Source organism: Coenobita brevimanus, chromosome 33, assembly GCF_032717465.1.
Source record: "Coenobita brevimanus isolate Jiangsu-jjx chromosome 33, ASM3271746v2, whole genome shotgun sequence".
NCBI classification, from domain to species: domain Eukaryota; kingdom Metazoa; phylum Arthropoda; class Malacostraca; order Decapoda; family Coenobitidae; genus Coenobita; species Coenobita brevimanus.
Window position 1 is genome coordinate 14,665,734 of NC_136986.1, and position 15,028 is coordinate 14,680,761.

Genomic DNA, 15,028 nt, shown 5'->3' on the forward strand with positions numbered 1-15,028 from the left:
TACACTGAAGAACGAGGGTTCGCGCCCTGCAAGGGTAATAAACTTTGGGAGCATTCTTCTGACCACGTACTGCTTGGCGGACATATGGGGTACTGTGGTTGAACCAGTATCGCATACTATAAAGTATGCTTCCACCCAGTTGGCTTGCACGGGCCGATTACACTTGGTTCACAGACTTCACACACATCCAAAGCCACTCCAATACTACAATTACACTTACAAGCACTTCTCACCCTACATACAATCTCTACCAGACAGCCTAAGCCACTTGATAGAGATACATTGGCTGTATCGTCCCCACTTAAGTCGGGATAGGCCAGTCCTGCAGTGGACACTCAAACGGTTGATGAGATATATATATATATATATATATATATATATATATATATATATATATATATATATACTGAGTCTGAACACCCGACTGTCTGACACAATCAATCTGTCTGTCCTCTCCACCCTCATCTTGTTTGTCTCTGACTGCTTGTCAATCACTAAGCCTGTCTGTCCACTCCCCACTCTGTTTGTCAGCAGAATAGAAGTTCTGGAGAGAATGGTACCGGTAGTGCGTGGAGCACTCTCTGAGGGCATGCTGGTGGGTAGGGGGCCAAGGAAAAATCAAGCGAGATGCCTTACTCGTAATGACAGGCTTTGTTTGGGTGCGTACATAAAAAGTAGTGGCAGGAAGGGGTGATGGGTGCTCCCCCCCCTGGCAGCAGGTGGGCTGCCAATTAGAATTATTCTGTATGCTCATGGCACACTACTTTTATTGCGTTTTTTTTACCTCCATATTTCTTTTTCACGATCTCCTAGTGACTTTGTACATGACTGTAGGCTACTGTAAACTGCTCTGAACTATGGCTTCTTTCTGGGATGATTATGTCATGGTAAACTTGTTACAAGGTGAGTAACTTTGTCTCATGACAGCTGGTATTACTGATCATCTAGCAGGAAGTTGTGGGGTGGATATGGGAGATAAGTCATTCTAAGGACACATAAAATATCTATGATGCAGGTTACTTCCAGAAACTTTGTGATATGTTTTGTAGTTCCTGCTCATATGAGGTAAGCTGCAGGTGCTCACAGCTGGATCATATGAGGTAGGCTGTTGGTCTCTGGTAAAAATTTATGAGCGGGACCTTTGCACTTAGCTTTCTTATGTCACCTGCCCTCAGGTGAGTGACCACTGGGGGACCTACCCCAGAGGTTCCTACTGGAAACCACCATTGCTTATCCATTAAGAGCTCCTAGACTCCCCGGAGGAAGAGCAGCCACTTCTCTCCCTCATGGGAGCTGGTAAGACATGATAACGTGACCTGCAGGAAATGGGGGTGAGATAAACTTTACCAAACTTGTCAGGCTTCAGTTTCCACTTAGTGGAAATGTAAGCAGCAACTTTAGGATAGGAAGAATTAGCAAAGAAATTAGTAAGATAGTTGGGTCTCACAAAAGGAGCAGAAGTAAAGAGCAGAGCAAGTGCCAAGAATGCTGGGGATAGGGTCAGTTTGCATCTCCACTATGCAGATCCCGGGACATGACACAACTGACAATGTATGGGAGACATTAAGTTTGGGAGTATCATGAAGTTCCCTCACTTCTTCCTTGCATCAGAATACAGTAGAATCTGCTCTCCGTTGCCTTCACTGTGCAGACCTCCCTGTCCTCCTTTCACTTTTAGCAGCCCCTCAAGGAAGTGGAGTGAGCACCTTTGCAGTCAAAGCAACTTTCTGTCTCAGATGTACAGTCATCTACATCACGACCAACAGCTGCGTTCTTGCTCAACATTGAGTTTGTCAGTCCAACAGGACTTTTCATTATGCCCATAAAGTTGGCATTTTGGAATAGCAGAGTGGGTTGGAGATATAGGGCCTGATGTTCATAATAATATTTCATGACCAGTTTTGGCATGCATGGGGAGTGAAACTTTGCCAATGGCTAAGATTATTGTGGAGGTCTTCATTTTCCTGCCTTCCAAAAACCTTGTTATAAATCTTGCATCTATGACATTTTGCTGAGGAAGTTCGCCTGTGATTTCATCCTCTTCTATACCCATGAGGTCCCTACAAGTGATAACACCATTGTAGGTATTCATGGAATGCAGGATCCTCGGTTCTACATCACAACAGTGAAGCTTACATGGCTTAAACAAATCCGTAACTTGAGAGAGTCTTAACTGAGTTCTCCGCTTGCAAGATTTTTTATTTTATTTGTTCAACCTCCTCAGCAGAGCCATCCTTCACCTACTTAAGACAGGACTGAAACTAGACAGGGGAGCAGAAATCACAGCATAACTAGGAAGATACATTACGGTATATACACTACGGGATCGTCAGAGCCACCTCCCTCCCTAAGGGAGGGAAGGGCAGGAGGGGAGAAGGTCGACGCAGTAACCACTTCCCCCTTTCGGAGGAACTGAGAAAAAAGAGATAAGCGAGAAAGGGAAAGTGAACAAGGACAGCAGAATAGCTAAGGCTGATATTACCCTCTCAACCCACTCCAGGGAAGCCCGACTGCAGGTGGCAACCCTCCATGTGAAGGAATCAAAGACATTCGCCGGACAAAGGTACAGATACAAACTGTACCAGTCTAATGGGGGGGGGGGAAGAAAAATTAGAAACAGCTGATCCTAACAGCACCAGAATGCTGAAAAGATAGAAAATATGTATATGCCTGTGGGACATCCCTAAAAAACTGGAGAGAGTGTGGACATATTCATCATCATTACCCATGGAATTTGCAGACTGACTCAATCACATTCAAGAAGTCAAAATTTGGAATAATTAGAATTACACAGTTTCCATACATTGACAATCTCCACGACGAGGCATCTGAAGAATGACTCAAATATGTATTACACAGAAGTGGGTGTGATGTGAACATCACATGTTTATACAGAAAGAGGTTGTAAAAGCTGTGTTTCCAGGAAAGAAATGAGGTAAGTCACCAAAAATTTGTTTCACACAGCTGGTGGATTAACCCGCCCCGTCCCGTCGACGTATGGGTATGTTGCAACATTTTGCGTTTGCCAGTCCCGACGACGTACTGGTACGTCATGCAATTGCAAGGTCCCTAATTTGCATAATTTTCAATTTTTGCGCGTGATTTTTCGTACGTATACACAGGACACCTTCCTCTATTCCTCTACAAGATGCCAAGCAGGTACAATGCTTTACACCGCATCACCTCCCCCCCCCCATTGTCTAGGTAATTCACCTGTTACCAGTGACCTGGCCAATAAAGACATTCAGGGCCAGAGTGATTCCCTAATCGATGACAATGTGGAGGACAAAGTTTACATAGCATTAGAGGAAGAAACAGTCAGAAATGATGATCAAGTAATGTGGCAAAAGAAGGTCAGGAATAGTGATGAGTTAGTGAGTGAAACAATGCTTATAATGCCTTTATTACTGTCTGAAAACCAATATACTCTCATACTACATATAAATTCGTACCAAATAAATAAATGAATACTGTTTATTAGTGGTGTGGAATAGTTATCCTCCCATAGAACTCATTTTCTTTGCAGCCAGCCTGATAGAAAACCCTGTAAGGTAAGGAGGTATTCCTACCTGTATCGAGTATTTTAAACCTCAGGTGAGCGATTTCTCTATAAATTTTCTATGTTTCTGACCAAAATAGGAGGTTTTAGCCAAAAAAAATTTTTTCCAAACATGCTCGGGACTGGGGGTTGTCGGAGGTGTGAAAGTGCTCGGGACGTGACAGGTTAAGATGTTTTGCACGGTTTGGTGACTAAAACAGCGTGATACATATAGCTGGGTCAGTACAAAGTGTGTAATTGAGACCTCAGTAATATAAATGAGGAACAGTGTGCTACATAGATATGGGTGAGTAACAAGATGGGCTATACAGACTAGTTAACTAGCATACTGTATAATATAGAGATGAGTCAGAATCGTTGTTATGCAGATCTGGATCACTTCATTGAAAAAAAAAAAAATGTAGCATAGAGTTGGGTTAGTAACAGTGTTGGAAATAGTTGGGTAAACAGCCGAATATTAAAAAGATATGAGTGATGAGCTGAGTGTTATGGAGAGTTGTATATAAGTTTATCACACAGAGTTAGGTTAGTAGTAGTGATTAAACAAGGGAGGGTCAGTAACAGTACATCAATAAAGGTGGGTCAGTAACCGTGTTACACAGAGCATGGTAACTAGTAGCCTGTTGTAAAGCTTTATCATTAACAGTGTTTAACACAGAATCTGTTCATTGTTAAAATACAGAGATTCGTTGGAAATAGTGTATTACACAGATGTGGGTCAGGATCAGACAGTGTTATACTTGGGTAGTTTAGTAACAGTATGCTACATAGAGCTGGGTCAGTAAGACAGTTTGGTACACAGAGATGAGTCGCTGACACTGTTGCAGAGAGGCTGGTCAATAACACTGTGTATTACACAGAGGTGGATGAAGCCGGGGGGCAGCTTCTACATCATCGACGAGAACACTTACCACGATGACGAGCCTCCTGGTCAGTATTTTTCTTTATCCAAAGTGTAACCGGCTATGTGGTTAGCACTGTGTAATAATGTCAATAGTTTCTCAAAGTGTTCTAATTACTCATTAATAGCACACACAGTTTGTCCCATTCACGGAAATTCAAGTACATAATCACGCATTTCTTTGCCACCAGTGGAGTTTAAGGAACTCCTTGTTGTGGGCCTCACAGACGAGGACGTAGAGAAGCAAGAGAAGGAGGCATCGATGGGGAAACAGCAGTGATTATCGACTGGACTACTGCTGGCTCTTGAAAGATACCAGAGCCTTCTAGTTTGAACTGTGCTGTAGTATAAGGAAGGAACATCATCTTAATGTATAGAATGGACATCATCTGCGTGCCTCATGTAACTGGACACGAAGTGTAATTCTAAATATTCCAAATTTTGACTTCTTGAGTTTGAATGAGTCAGTCTGCAAATTCTATGGGTACTAATGAAGAATATGCTCATTTTAATTCTTCATAAATACCCTAAATGTGCACCAACTTTGTAGAGAATTCTTTCTGAATTACTTATAGGCACATATAGTTATGAAGTTATAGCACTGTATTAACAATACTTCCCATCATAAAATCCATTTTATACCAGTAATAGAGAGGCCCTTGAGTAGCATGCCTATAGCCACCAATGGATTTATTTAATATAATCCATATTCATGCCAGTCATAGACTGACCTCTGAGTACGATACCCATAGGAACCAGCGGACTTATTTAGCGTACCCAGTATATGATTTATGGAACTGTATTATTTCCCCCTCTGTTAATTGTTCAGTATATATCAGCTTGAACTTTTATAATATACCATTACTATATATCTACTATGTATAAAAGCTTATGAATCTTTTTTTTTTCACTTTATGTATAATAGCTTATTAATCTTTTTTTCACCTAATGTAGCTATATCTCTACGTCATGAAGAAGGTGTATGGCACGACCCATCATCTTCTTTTGTTTATATGCACTTCGTTTAACCCTTAGCCGCCGGGGGGGTTCCCACCAGTCGCACACTCCTCCCTATGAGCGATTTTCGAGATTTTGGAAAAAAAAAAACCCTTATTCAAACCCTTATATCTGACAAATTGTAAAAGCTAGAGCATTCAATGAAAGTTCAAAAGACTCACAAACTCTTCCTCTTTCCAATGAAGGTATCCCGAGGTCTCTAGGTCCGTCGATGAGTAAGGATGAGTTGAAGACGAGTGGTTTTTCACGTTTTGGCATCCGAGCGTGCGCCAATGGCAATGGCCTTGGCCTGGCCGGCTAGCGTTGGTAGCACTGACTGGAGTGGTGATTGTAACCCTGCCCGTGCGCCCTTGGAATGGGGAAGATTCCACTCGTTTTTTTCTACTTCTCCTTACTCACCGCCGTGAAAATGTGTCATCACCCAGTTCATGTGGCTCACCCAAGGATTTACCGCCCACACCATCATGCCACTATGCCTTGTAGGTGTGTGGGAAAGGAAATATCTCATCGTTTCTCTGTACTCACGTCTTCCTTAAATAATCATATTTCTCCTTTGCTAAGACACTTAGAACTGCACTTTACATCACGATTACGAGTAATTGCACTTTGACAAGTAAGTGCTGTTGCTCTTTCACGCATGATCGTAGAGTCTGAAGCAATTATTTGTACTATAAATCAGACTGCTTTGTACTAGTCAGGGTTATAGTGACAATTATATAAATGTTTTAGACAACTAACATTATTTGTACTTCACATTACAGATACACTGATGCTCATATTTGGCAAAATCCCCCTGAGTATTGAGTGAAATGATTTAGGTAGAGCGAAGCAGGTATTGTTCATTGTGGCCTGCTAACAAGTGGTTTTCTTTCAGGTAACAGGTAGGCAAACTCAAGGTATATCCAATAATTTTCTAATCAATATCCAATAAACAGTATCAACTCCTGTATTGCACTTACTATAAATCACTTATATGCACTTGCAGAACTTTTAAAAGACTTATATCTTAGCACTTTTGTAATTCACTTATAATATCACACATTTTACTCATTTGTGAAAATACACAAACTTCTGCAATACTGTACACTATTTACACTTCCCCACACACCTGCTTAGTACTCATACCACTCACGAAGGGCCTGATTGTGGAGATTCTGCCCTTGAAGTGGTAGGCTGAGGTGTGGGAGAGCGCTGGAGGAAGATACCTCGGCAAGCAGGCGGCAAGGAGTGTGGAGGAAACGGCTCTGCTGCGTTTTTTTCCGCAGATGACCACAGGTCCGCATCACTTTCCCGATGTCCTGGGTCATCTTGCGCCTCCTCATCGCCGAAAGCATTACTCTCGTAGACTGTCCCTTCCTCCTGGAGAAGTCGGAGAGCCCTCTCTGGCGTTGGAGGGCAAGTAGGGGTTGGAGGGCGAGAGAGCTCGCTCTCCACATCGTAGCTTTTTTCTCCTCAGAGGACGTACTCTAGTTGAGTGTACGAGAGGAGACAGTATCGTCAAGGGCACGTCCTATGACACTATCACTAAGCCCTTTACATGGCACTGAGGGCTGAATTTTCATGGGGGTTGATGAGGCAATTGGCCCTTCATGCGGTGGGATGGAATCGGACAATGTCAAGGAAGATGACAGGGCTCCTCTTGCTACCACTCCCGAGCACAAACTGAACCGCGCAACTGCGAGGTACCTGGGGGTCCTACCTATCCTGTAGGTATCACAGAAAATGGTCCCACGCTCAAACAGTGGCGAAAGGTGAGTGCGGTATATCAAGTCAAACGGCGGCCCTCCACGCCCTGAATCCTGTCGTGCATACACGTCAGCCGGTGGATAGGGGTTAATATTATAATAAATATATTCAGTAAGTCAATTAGCCAGGGACGGCCTAGGCCTGGGGATTCTGTAATATTTTTAAATTCAAAGGTTAAACAATTCTGAGAACAAATCCTTCTGTAGTTTGTAAACCTATGTTTTTTCATTTGTGTACCATATAAAACTATGTCATTCTTCTAATAAAGATGTGGATTCAGTCTTTCTTTTATTGGCCCTAAAAATAATGGTCAAATAGCCTAGTGTTTCACATATCAAGGCTCTAACATGGCTGCATGCATCAGCCTTGGCAACCCAATGGTGCCTCACCAAGCTGCTTGACCTCTAACAGCCTGACTGTTCAATCCCTTAACCCTAAAGTCACACTATTTTTCCTCGTCCCAGTCTATTTCGATCTACCTTTAGCAGCTTTTCCTTTACTGTTCTAAACTCTCATCCTCTAGACTCATTTGTCTTCTTCCAACTCTTCCCATGCCCAAACCATCTCTATCTTCACTTTCTCATCACAACAATAATGCATTCTAGTTCCATCCTTCCTGTCAGCTCTTCATTCACAGTCATACCCCGGCCTTCCCAGGCTTGTCTTTCACGGATGCACTGCACACCATTCTGATAATTTTCATCTCTGCATCTTTGAGACCAATATCTTCCCGCTTTACTGCCCGTCGTAGAGGCAGAGGAATGCATGCAGACAGTTCAGAAGAGCAGTGACCATTGATGTAACGAAAGAAAAGAGACAAAGATGCAACAGTGTGATGAAGAGACAGAAGTTGAAGGGAGTCATTAAGAGGAGAGTTAATAAGACAAAAAGCCTTTGACTCCACCCTATTGAGAAGAGCTGTATGTGGAGAATCTCCCCACACATGAGAGTTGTATTCCACACAGGGGAGGATAAAACCCCTGTATAGAGTCAATAATTGTGCAGGAGTAAAGAAGGAATGGAGTCAGCTTAGCACACCTAATCTCTTGGAAGCAGATTTTACAAGAGATGTAATATGATCTTTCCAAGATAAGTCCCGAGTAAATGAAACCCCAAGGATGTTCAAGGATGATGCAGGATTAAGCTGAATATTATTAAACTTTATATATCTATGGAAGATTTTGTTAGGCTAATGGGTGTAAAAACTGAGTCTTTGATGCATTAAAAACAACCAGATTATTTTTACCCTAGTCAGAGATACGAGCCAAGTCAGACATTAGGTGTGCCATAACCTCATCACTTGTTTGTTGAAGTAACTGCTGAGATGGACGTTGTGGGAACCTAATGAAAAGATGAAGGGTGGAGTCATCAGCGTATGAATGGATAGGGTTAGACGTACAGCTCAGAAGATCATTGATGAATAAAAGAGAGAGAGTTGGTGATAGGACAGAGCCCTGAGGAACACCACTGTTGAAAGATCTAGGAGAAGAACGATGGCCGTCTACAACAGCGGCTATAGAACATCCAGAAAGGAAGCAAGAGATGAAGGCACAGATGGAAGGATAGAAACCGTAAGAGGGCAGTTTGGAAACTAATGATTTATGCCAGACTCGATCAAAAGCCTCTGAGATGTCAAGTGCAATGGTAAAGCTTTCTCCAAAGTCCCGAAAGCAGAATGACCAGGACTCTGAAAGTTAGGTGAGAAGATCGCCATTGGAGTGTCCCTGACGGAACCCGTACTGACGATCAGAAAGAAGGTTATAATAGGATAGATGCTTTAAAAATTTTCTATTAAAAATTGATTCGAAAACTTTTGAGATACGGAATGTTAAAGCAATTGGACGATAGTTAGAGGGTTGGGAATGGTCACCCTTCTTTAGGACTGGCTGAATGAGAGCAAACTTCCAGCAAGAAGGAAAGGTACAAGTTGATAGACAAAGTTAAAAGAGTTTGCCTAGGCAGGGTGTAAGCACAGAAGCACAGTTCTTGTGAACAACAGGAGGGACTCCTTCAGGTCCATATGCCTTATTAGTACTGAGGCCAGTGATTGCAGAAAATACATCAGCTGAAGAAATTTTAATGTCAGCCATGAGGAAGGCAGAGGGGGGGAAGTGATGGAGGAACAGCACCGGAATCATCTAAGGTGTAATTGGAGGAGAAAGTCTAAGCAAAGAGATCTGCTTTATCATTAGAAGAAATAGCTACTGAATCATCAGAGTAGAAAAGAGGAGGGAAGGATGATGAGGTATAGTTGTCAGAAAAGGTTTTGGCAAGGTGCCAGAAGGAGAAGGAAGAATTCGAGTTGGAGAGTTGAGAGCATTTATTATGGATAAAATTATTTTTAGCAGAGCGAAGAATAGACTTAGCACGATTCCGGGCAGAAATGTATAAAATATGCGATTCAGGGGTGGGTTGCCTCCAGTACCTTTTATAGGCCCTCTCCTTGCTGTGGACAGCATTAGAACAAGCGTGATTAAACCAAGGCTTTCTTGCATTAGTCAAAGGATATGAGAAAGGAATGTATGCTTCCATGCCAGAGAATAACCTCCATTATGTGCAAGGCACACTCAGATGGCTCTTGGCCAAGGAAGCAAAAATCATTCCAGTGAAAATCAAAGAAGTACTGCCTGAGGGCCTCCCAATCCGCAGCTTCAAATTGCCACAGATGACATTTCTTTGGAGGGTCCACAGGCCATACCGGAGCGATAGGGCAGGTTAAGGTGAGAAGGTTGTGATTCTAGGAGCCTAACGGAGAGAAAAGATTAACAGTGTAAGCAGAAGGATTAGTTGTAAGGAAGAGGTCAAGTTTTTTTGATCTCTCTTCAAGGTAGTCAGGGATACGGGTAGGGTGCTGTACAAGCTGCTCTAGGCCATTAAGGATAGAAATGTTGTAGGCTTGTTCACCAGGTGGATCGGTGAAAGGAGAGTAGAGCCAAAGGTGGTGGTGAACATTTAAATCTCCTAGAATGGAGATTTCAGAGAAAGGAGAAATGGATGGATGGTCAAAGAATTTTTGATAGTCAGTAGAATTAGGAGATATATAAACAACACAGATATAATTAGTCAGAGAATGACAGGAAAGCCGAAGCCAGGGTGTAGAGAATTCACAAGAATCTTGTTCAGGAACACAAGAGCAAGATAAGTCGTTGCATATATATACACAACAACAACCTTTGGCTTTGAAATGAGTTCAGAGAAAGTAAGAAGATACAGAAAAGGGTCTGCTGTCAGTTGCCTCAGACAGCTGAGTCTCAGTTAGAAAATGATGAGGTTTGGAGAAGGAAAGGTGGTGCTCAACAGAGAGAAAGTTAGAGGAAAGGCCGCGAGTGTTGCAGAATTGAAAGGAGAAGAGAGTCAGACAGTGGTTTCAGGCAGCTCGAGTCGTCATCGGGAGAGGGGCGGAAGATGGAGGCATTTATGGTCCCCCCCCCCTGGGGACTCTGGGGCCACGTTTTGAGCTGGCATTTTTTTTTTTTTGGGGGGGGGGAAGGAAAAGGAAGCGTAGTGTGTACTGTGCATGTAGTTTGGTGTTGATAGAGAAACTTCTATTGGAGAGCATGCTGGCCTACTCTCTGTTACTGAGAGACTGAAAAAGTTCAGCAAAAGGGGATGGTCGGGACCTAGTCCCGAGGGTTGATGAAACGGGAGCTCCACCTCTCCCTGTCATCATCTCTCCATCCACCTTGGGAGTACTGCCCTTCTCGACTGGTGCTACAGTCTACTCCTTACCCACAATATGATTTATGGAATTGTATTATTTCCCCCTCTGTTAACTGTTCAGTATATTTCAGCTTAGACTTTTATAATATACCATTACTATATTGGATCTACTATGTATAATTGCTTATTAATACTGTTTGCACTTTATGTAGGTATATCTCTACTTCTTGAAGAAAGTGTGTGGCACGACCCACCACCTTCTCTGTTTATATGCATTTTGTTTTATAATATAATAAATATATTAGTCAATTAGCCAGGGATGGTGTAGAACTTGAAGTTACTGATATATTTTCAATTTCAAAGGTTGTACAAAACCTGTAATTTGTAAATGCTTACCCACAAGAAATACACTGAGGTGGTTTGGACATGTGGAGAGAATGGAGAATGAAAGACTGACTAAGAGGGTGTATGTAGGTGAGGTGGAGGGAGGGAGAGGGAGGGGTAGACCGAGGATGAGGTGGAGGGATGGAGTTGAGAGGGATATGAGGGAGGGGGGGTGAGTTGGGGGGAGGGGAGTCAAATGGTGGGTGACAGAGTGACTTGGAGGCGTTTTGTCTGCGGCCACCCTTTGCGGGATTAGGGCGTCGGGCTATAGATAGATAGATAGATAGATTTTCGAGTAAAGATCAAGTGAAACCTATGTTTTTCATTTGTGTAGCTGTGTAAAATATCTCAGTCTTCTAATATAGATTTGAATTCACACTTTCTTTTATTGACCCTAAAAATCATGGTCAGTAGCCTAGTGCTTCACATATCAAGGCTCTAACATGGCTGCATGCGTCAGCCTTGGTAACATAATGGCGCCTCACCAAGCTGCTTGACCTTTTGCAGCCTGACTGTTCAATCCTTTAACCTTAAGGTCACGCTAATTATCCTCGTTCCAGTCTTTTTCGATCTACCTCTAGCAGGTATACCTTCATTGTTCCAGACTTTCACCCTCTGCACCCATTTGTCTTCTTTCAACCTTTCCCCATGCCCAAACCATCTCAATTTCCACCTCATCACAACAATGATGCATTTTAGTCCCATCCTTCCTCTCAACTCTTCATTTGCAGTCCTACCCCGGCCCTCCCAGGCTTGTCATTCCAGGATGCACTATACACCATTCTAATATGTGTCATCTCTCTAAGTTTGAGATCAATATCTTCCTGCTTTATTGTCCGAATCGCACCATCACACAGCATTAAAATCCTAACATATGCTGCATACAAGGAACGCTTAACAGTGTCAAGAGGGGCAATAAGTCCCTAAATTCTTTGTACCATTTCTTGCCTTTGATGCTGGGGTAGCTCCAGTCGTGCCTCCAGCACATATCTTATCCTTCATATAACAAATCTCCTGCATACACTCAAGATACTTTCGAGTAAAATTAATCTCTCCCACCTCTCTCTTTACATACCACACACTCTATATCAGCATTATTTTGCAGCCTGCCTCTAATAATATTACACCTCTCGATTAAAATTAATCTCTCCCACCTCTTTCTTCACATACCACACACTCCATAGGCTATCAGCATTATTTTGCAGCCTGCCTCTAATAATAATTACATCTCTTATGTATCCACTTATCATGAAAACTGCACAAAATGGATATAAATCCACATTCTTGTGGGAAACTGAGCTTAAACCTACTCCTGCTTTGACAGCACCACCACCTGTCCACGATAACATCACTTTTGTTTTATCCATGTAAACTTTCAAACGTTTGTGTCCCATTCTTATCTCCATCTCTTGAATCTCCTCTGCCATTTTCTCACTCTCCGTGATCAGCACTTAGTCCTCAGCATACAACACTTATCAAGGGAATCCAATTTTTTAGTCACGAGAGAGAGAGCTTCGTGCATCACGTAAACATTAAGCGGCTTGAAACTGACCCGTAATGCACATCAATATTCATGGAAAACTTATCACTCATACCACACTTCACTCTGCACACTCATTCACTGCCTTAGCAACTCTAACTCAAAAGCTTTTGAAAACTTCTCACGTCACCACCTCCCTGGGCTCTTTCTCTAAAGCATTTTACAAATCAACAAAACACAAAGAGCAGCTCCCTCTTCGTTTCTTTTATAATTTTTCCTAAAGTTATTAGACAATGAATATTGCATCAGTTGCCCTTTTGTCTGACATAAACCCAAACTGCATCTCATCAGTATTCGCTATTTCCCTTACTATACCTATGCTATTTGTTTTTGTGTAAATCTAGTCACAGGAATTTTATGTATTGTACAAGGACTGGAAATGCAACTTGTTACTATTTCGAAAATCTTCAAAATGTCAAAGAATTTTTTTATTTTCGGGTGCATATTAATTATGTAAGTTTCGGAAGCATTTTGGATGTCGACCAGTGATTGATGAAGGCCTCCAATGAGACAGGAATGAGTAGAGCAACTGCTTTGATAAAATACACTGTGTAATAAAGAATGTTTATTCATTTTGGGGGGTCTTTAGACTCAGTTTTCCATGCTGATTCCAATAGTGTATGTTTTGTTTGTCTCTAAGTTTTTGTCAACAACTGGCAATTGTTTATTTCCAGTCTTATTACTGCATGCCAGTGTAATGGCTGACATATCGCTTACCATGTCACACACACACACACACACACAGCATCTGCATCCATGCAGATGTCGCTGATATGACCATTACTGCATCATGCAATGCAGATCGAGTCAGTTCATTCGATGAGCTAGTCTCACGTTGCTAGTTTGGCTGGTCGACGTGTTTTTGAGCTGTTCCTAAAGGTGTTTCTAATGATGAGATTGACCAGTAGACGTTCTTGCAAGCTGTCAGCTGATACATTTTGTTATGTATGTGGAGAATATATTGGACCGAAGATGACCAAACACAAAATTTATGTTCATACCAAATTTGCTTGTGCATACAAAGCATATTTTGGTTTGGCAATAGGCGATCAAGATAAGGATTGGGCTCTGCACTACACTTGTGGTAGCTGTCGCTCTGCACTTATAGCTTGGCTATGAGGAGCGAGAAAAAAGATGCCTTTTGCAGTTCCGAGAGTGTAGCCAAACCTTCGATTCACCACAGCGATTGTTATTTTTGCATGGTTGAGAGAGAGAGAGAGAGAGAGAGAGAGAGAGAAAGTGTACAGTCATAAGAAATACTATCATTACCCTTTAGAGCTATGCACTACGATGATGTGGAATGATGGGACAGGAAAATTTGTACCGCAAACCCGTCAGTTCCGGTTATGTGAGACAGATATTAGAATTTGTGCTAGAGGTAATAACAGCTAATTAGATCGTTTGGCCTCTGTGCATAGAGACAATATGTTTTATTATCAGGCACTGAAGTCATTAAATAATAACATAACAGAATGGTGTAGAGTCGGCAATACACATGCGGATGGGCAACGAGTATGTGCACCCATGCTAGCCCTCCCAGGCACAGTCACGCGATTCGCGTGACGTCGCCCTGCACTCTGTCTTGCACAGTCACATGAATCGCATGGTTTAGGCACAAAAATATTTGTCAGAAAAAAACTTATAGGCCGATTTGCGTGATTTTTGGGCGCGTCATAGGGTCGCCAAAGCTCTCTAGAGGTAAGTCATTGGCAATGCTGCTTTGCCTTATCTACCTCAGCCCGCTCCCTCCAACCTCAGTGTTTGTTGAGCAGTCAGGCGGTGGTGTTTGACAGCTCGTGGTTCCCTTTAAATCGTCCATAATTCTCCCCCTCTCGCCCAAGGGAAAGGCCCTATTGACTCAGTGAGATAATACATTGTATGTGAACATATAGTGACGTGATATTGTCGATGGAACATACAAATATGTATTGAAAAGCAATTCTGGCCGTTATAAAATCGTTGGGCCTTGGAGCCAAACGCATGGTCAGTGTAGCGGGGTTTCGCCACTCCGCCCCCCCGTAGGCCGTATGGCGTGAGTGGAAATACGTATATAAATGAAGCCAAGGCATAAATATATATTGTGTGAAGCATACTGTGGATGGTTTGGTGAAATTATGGAGCCAGCAAGCGTTACGTATGGCATGAAACAGAGTGTTGTGAAGGGGCAAACCTGAAGTTGGGAGGGGAGAATTACCGGTGTTTTAGGGCTGGAATTATTGTG

The 15,028-nt window shown here is 42.5% G+C and overlaps 1 protein-coding gene across 1 annotated transcript in view; it reads left to right on the forward strand.

The window, feature by feature from the left end:
* Positions 1-7,199: 7,199 nt before the first annotated feature.
* The window catches only part of LOC145395798 (uncharacterized), a 90,030-nt gene continuing 82,201 nt past the window's right edge, over positions 7,200-15,028 (forward strand). Inside the window, exon 1 of the mRNA XM_080269335.1 lies at positions 7,200-7,228. Within this exon, the coding sequence (XP_080125461.1) occupies positions 7,200-7,228 (29 nt within the window). The remainder of the gene's footprint in view (positions 7,229-15,028) is intronic.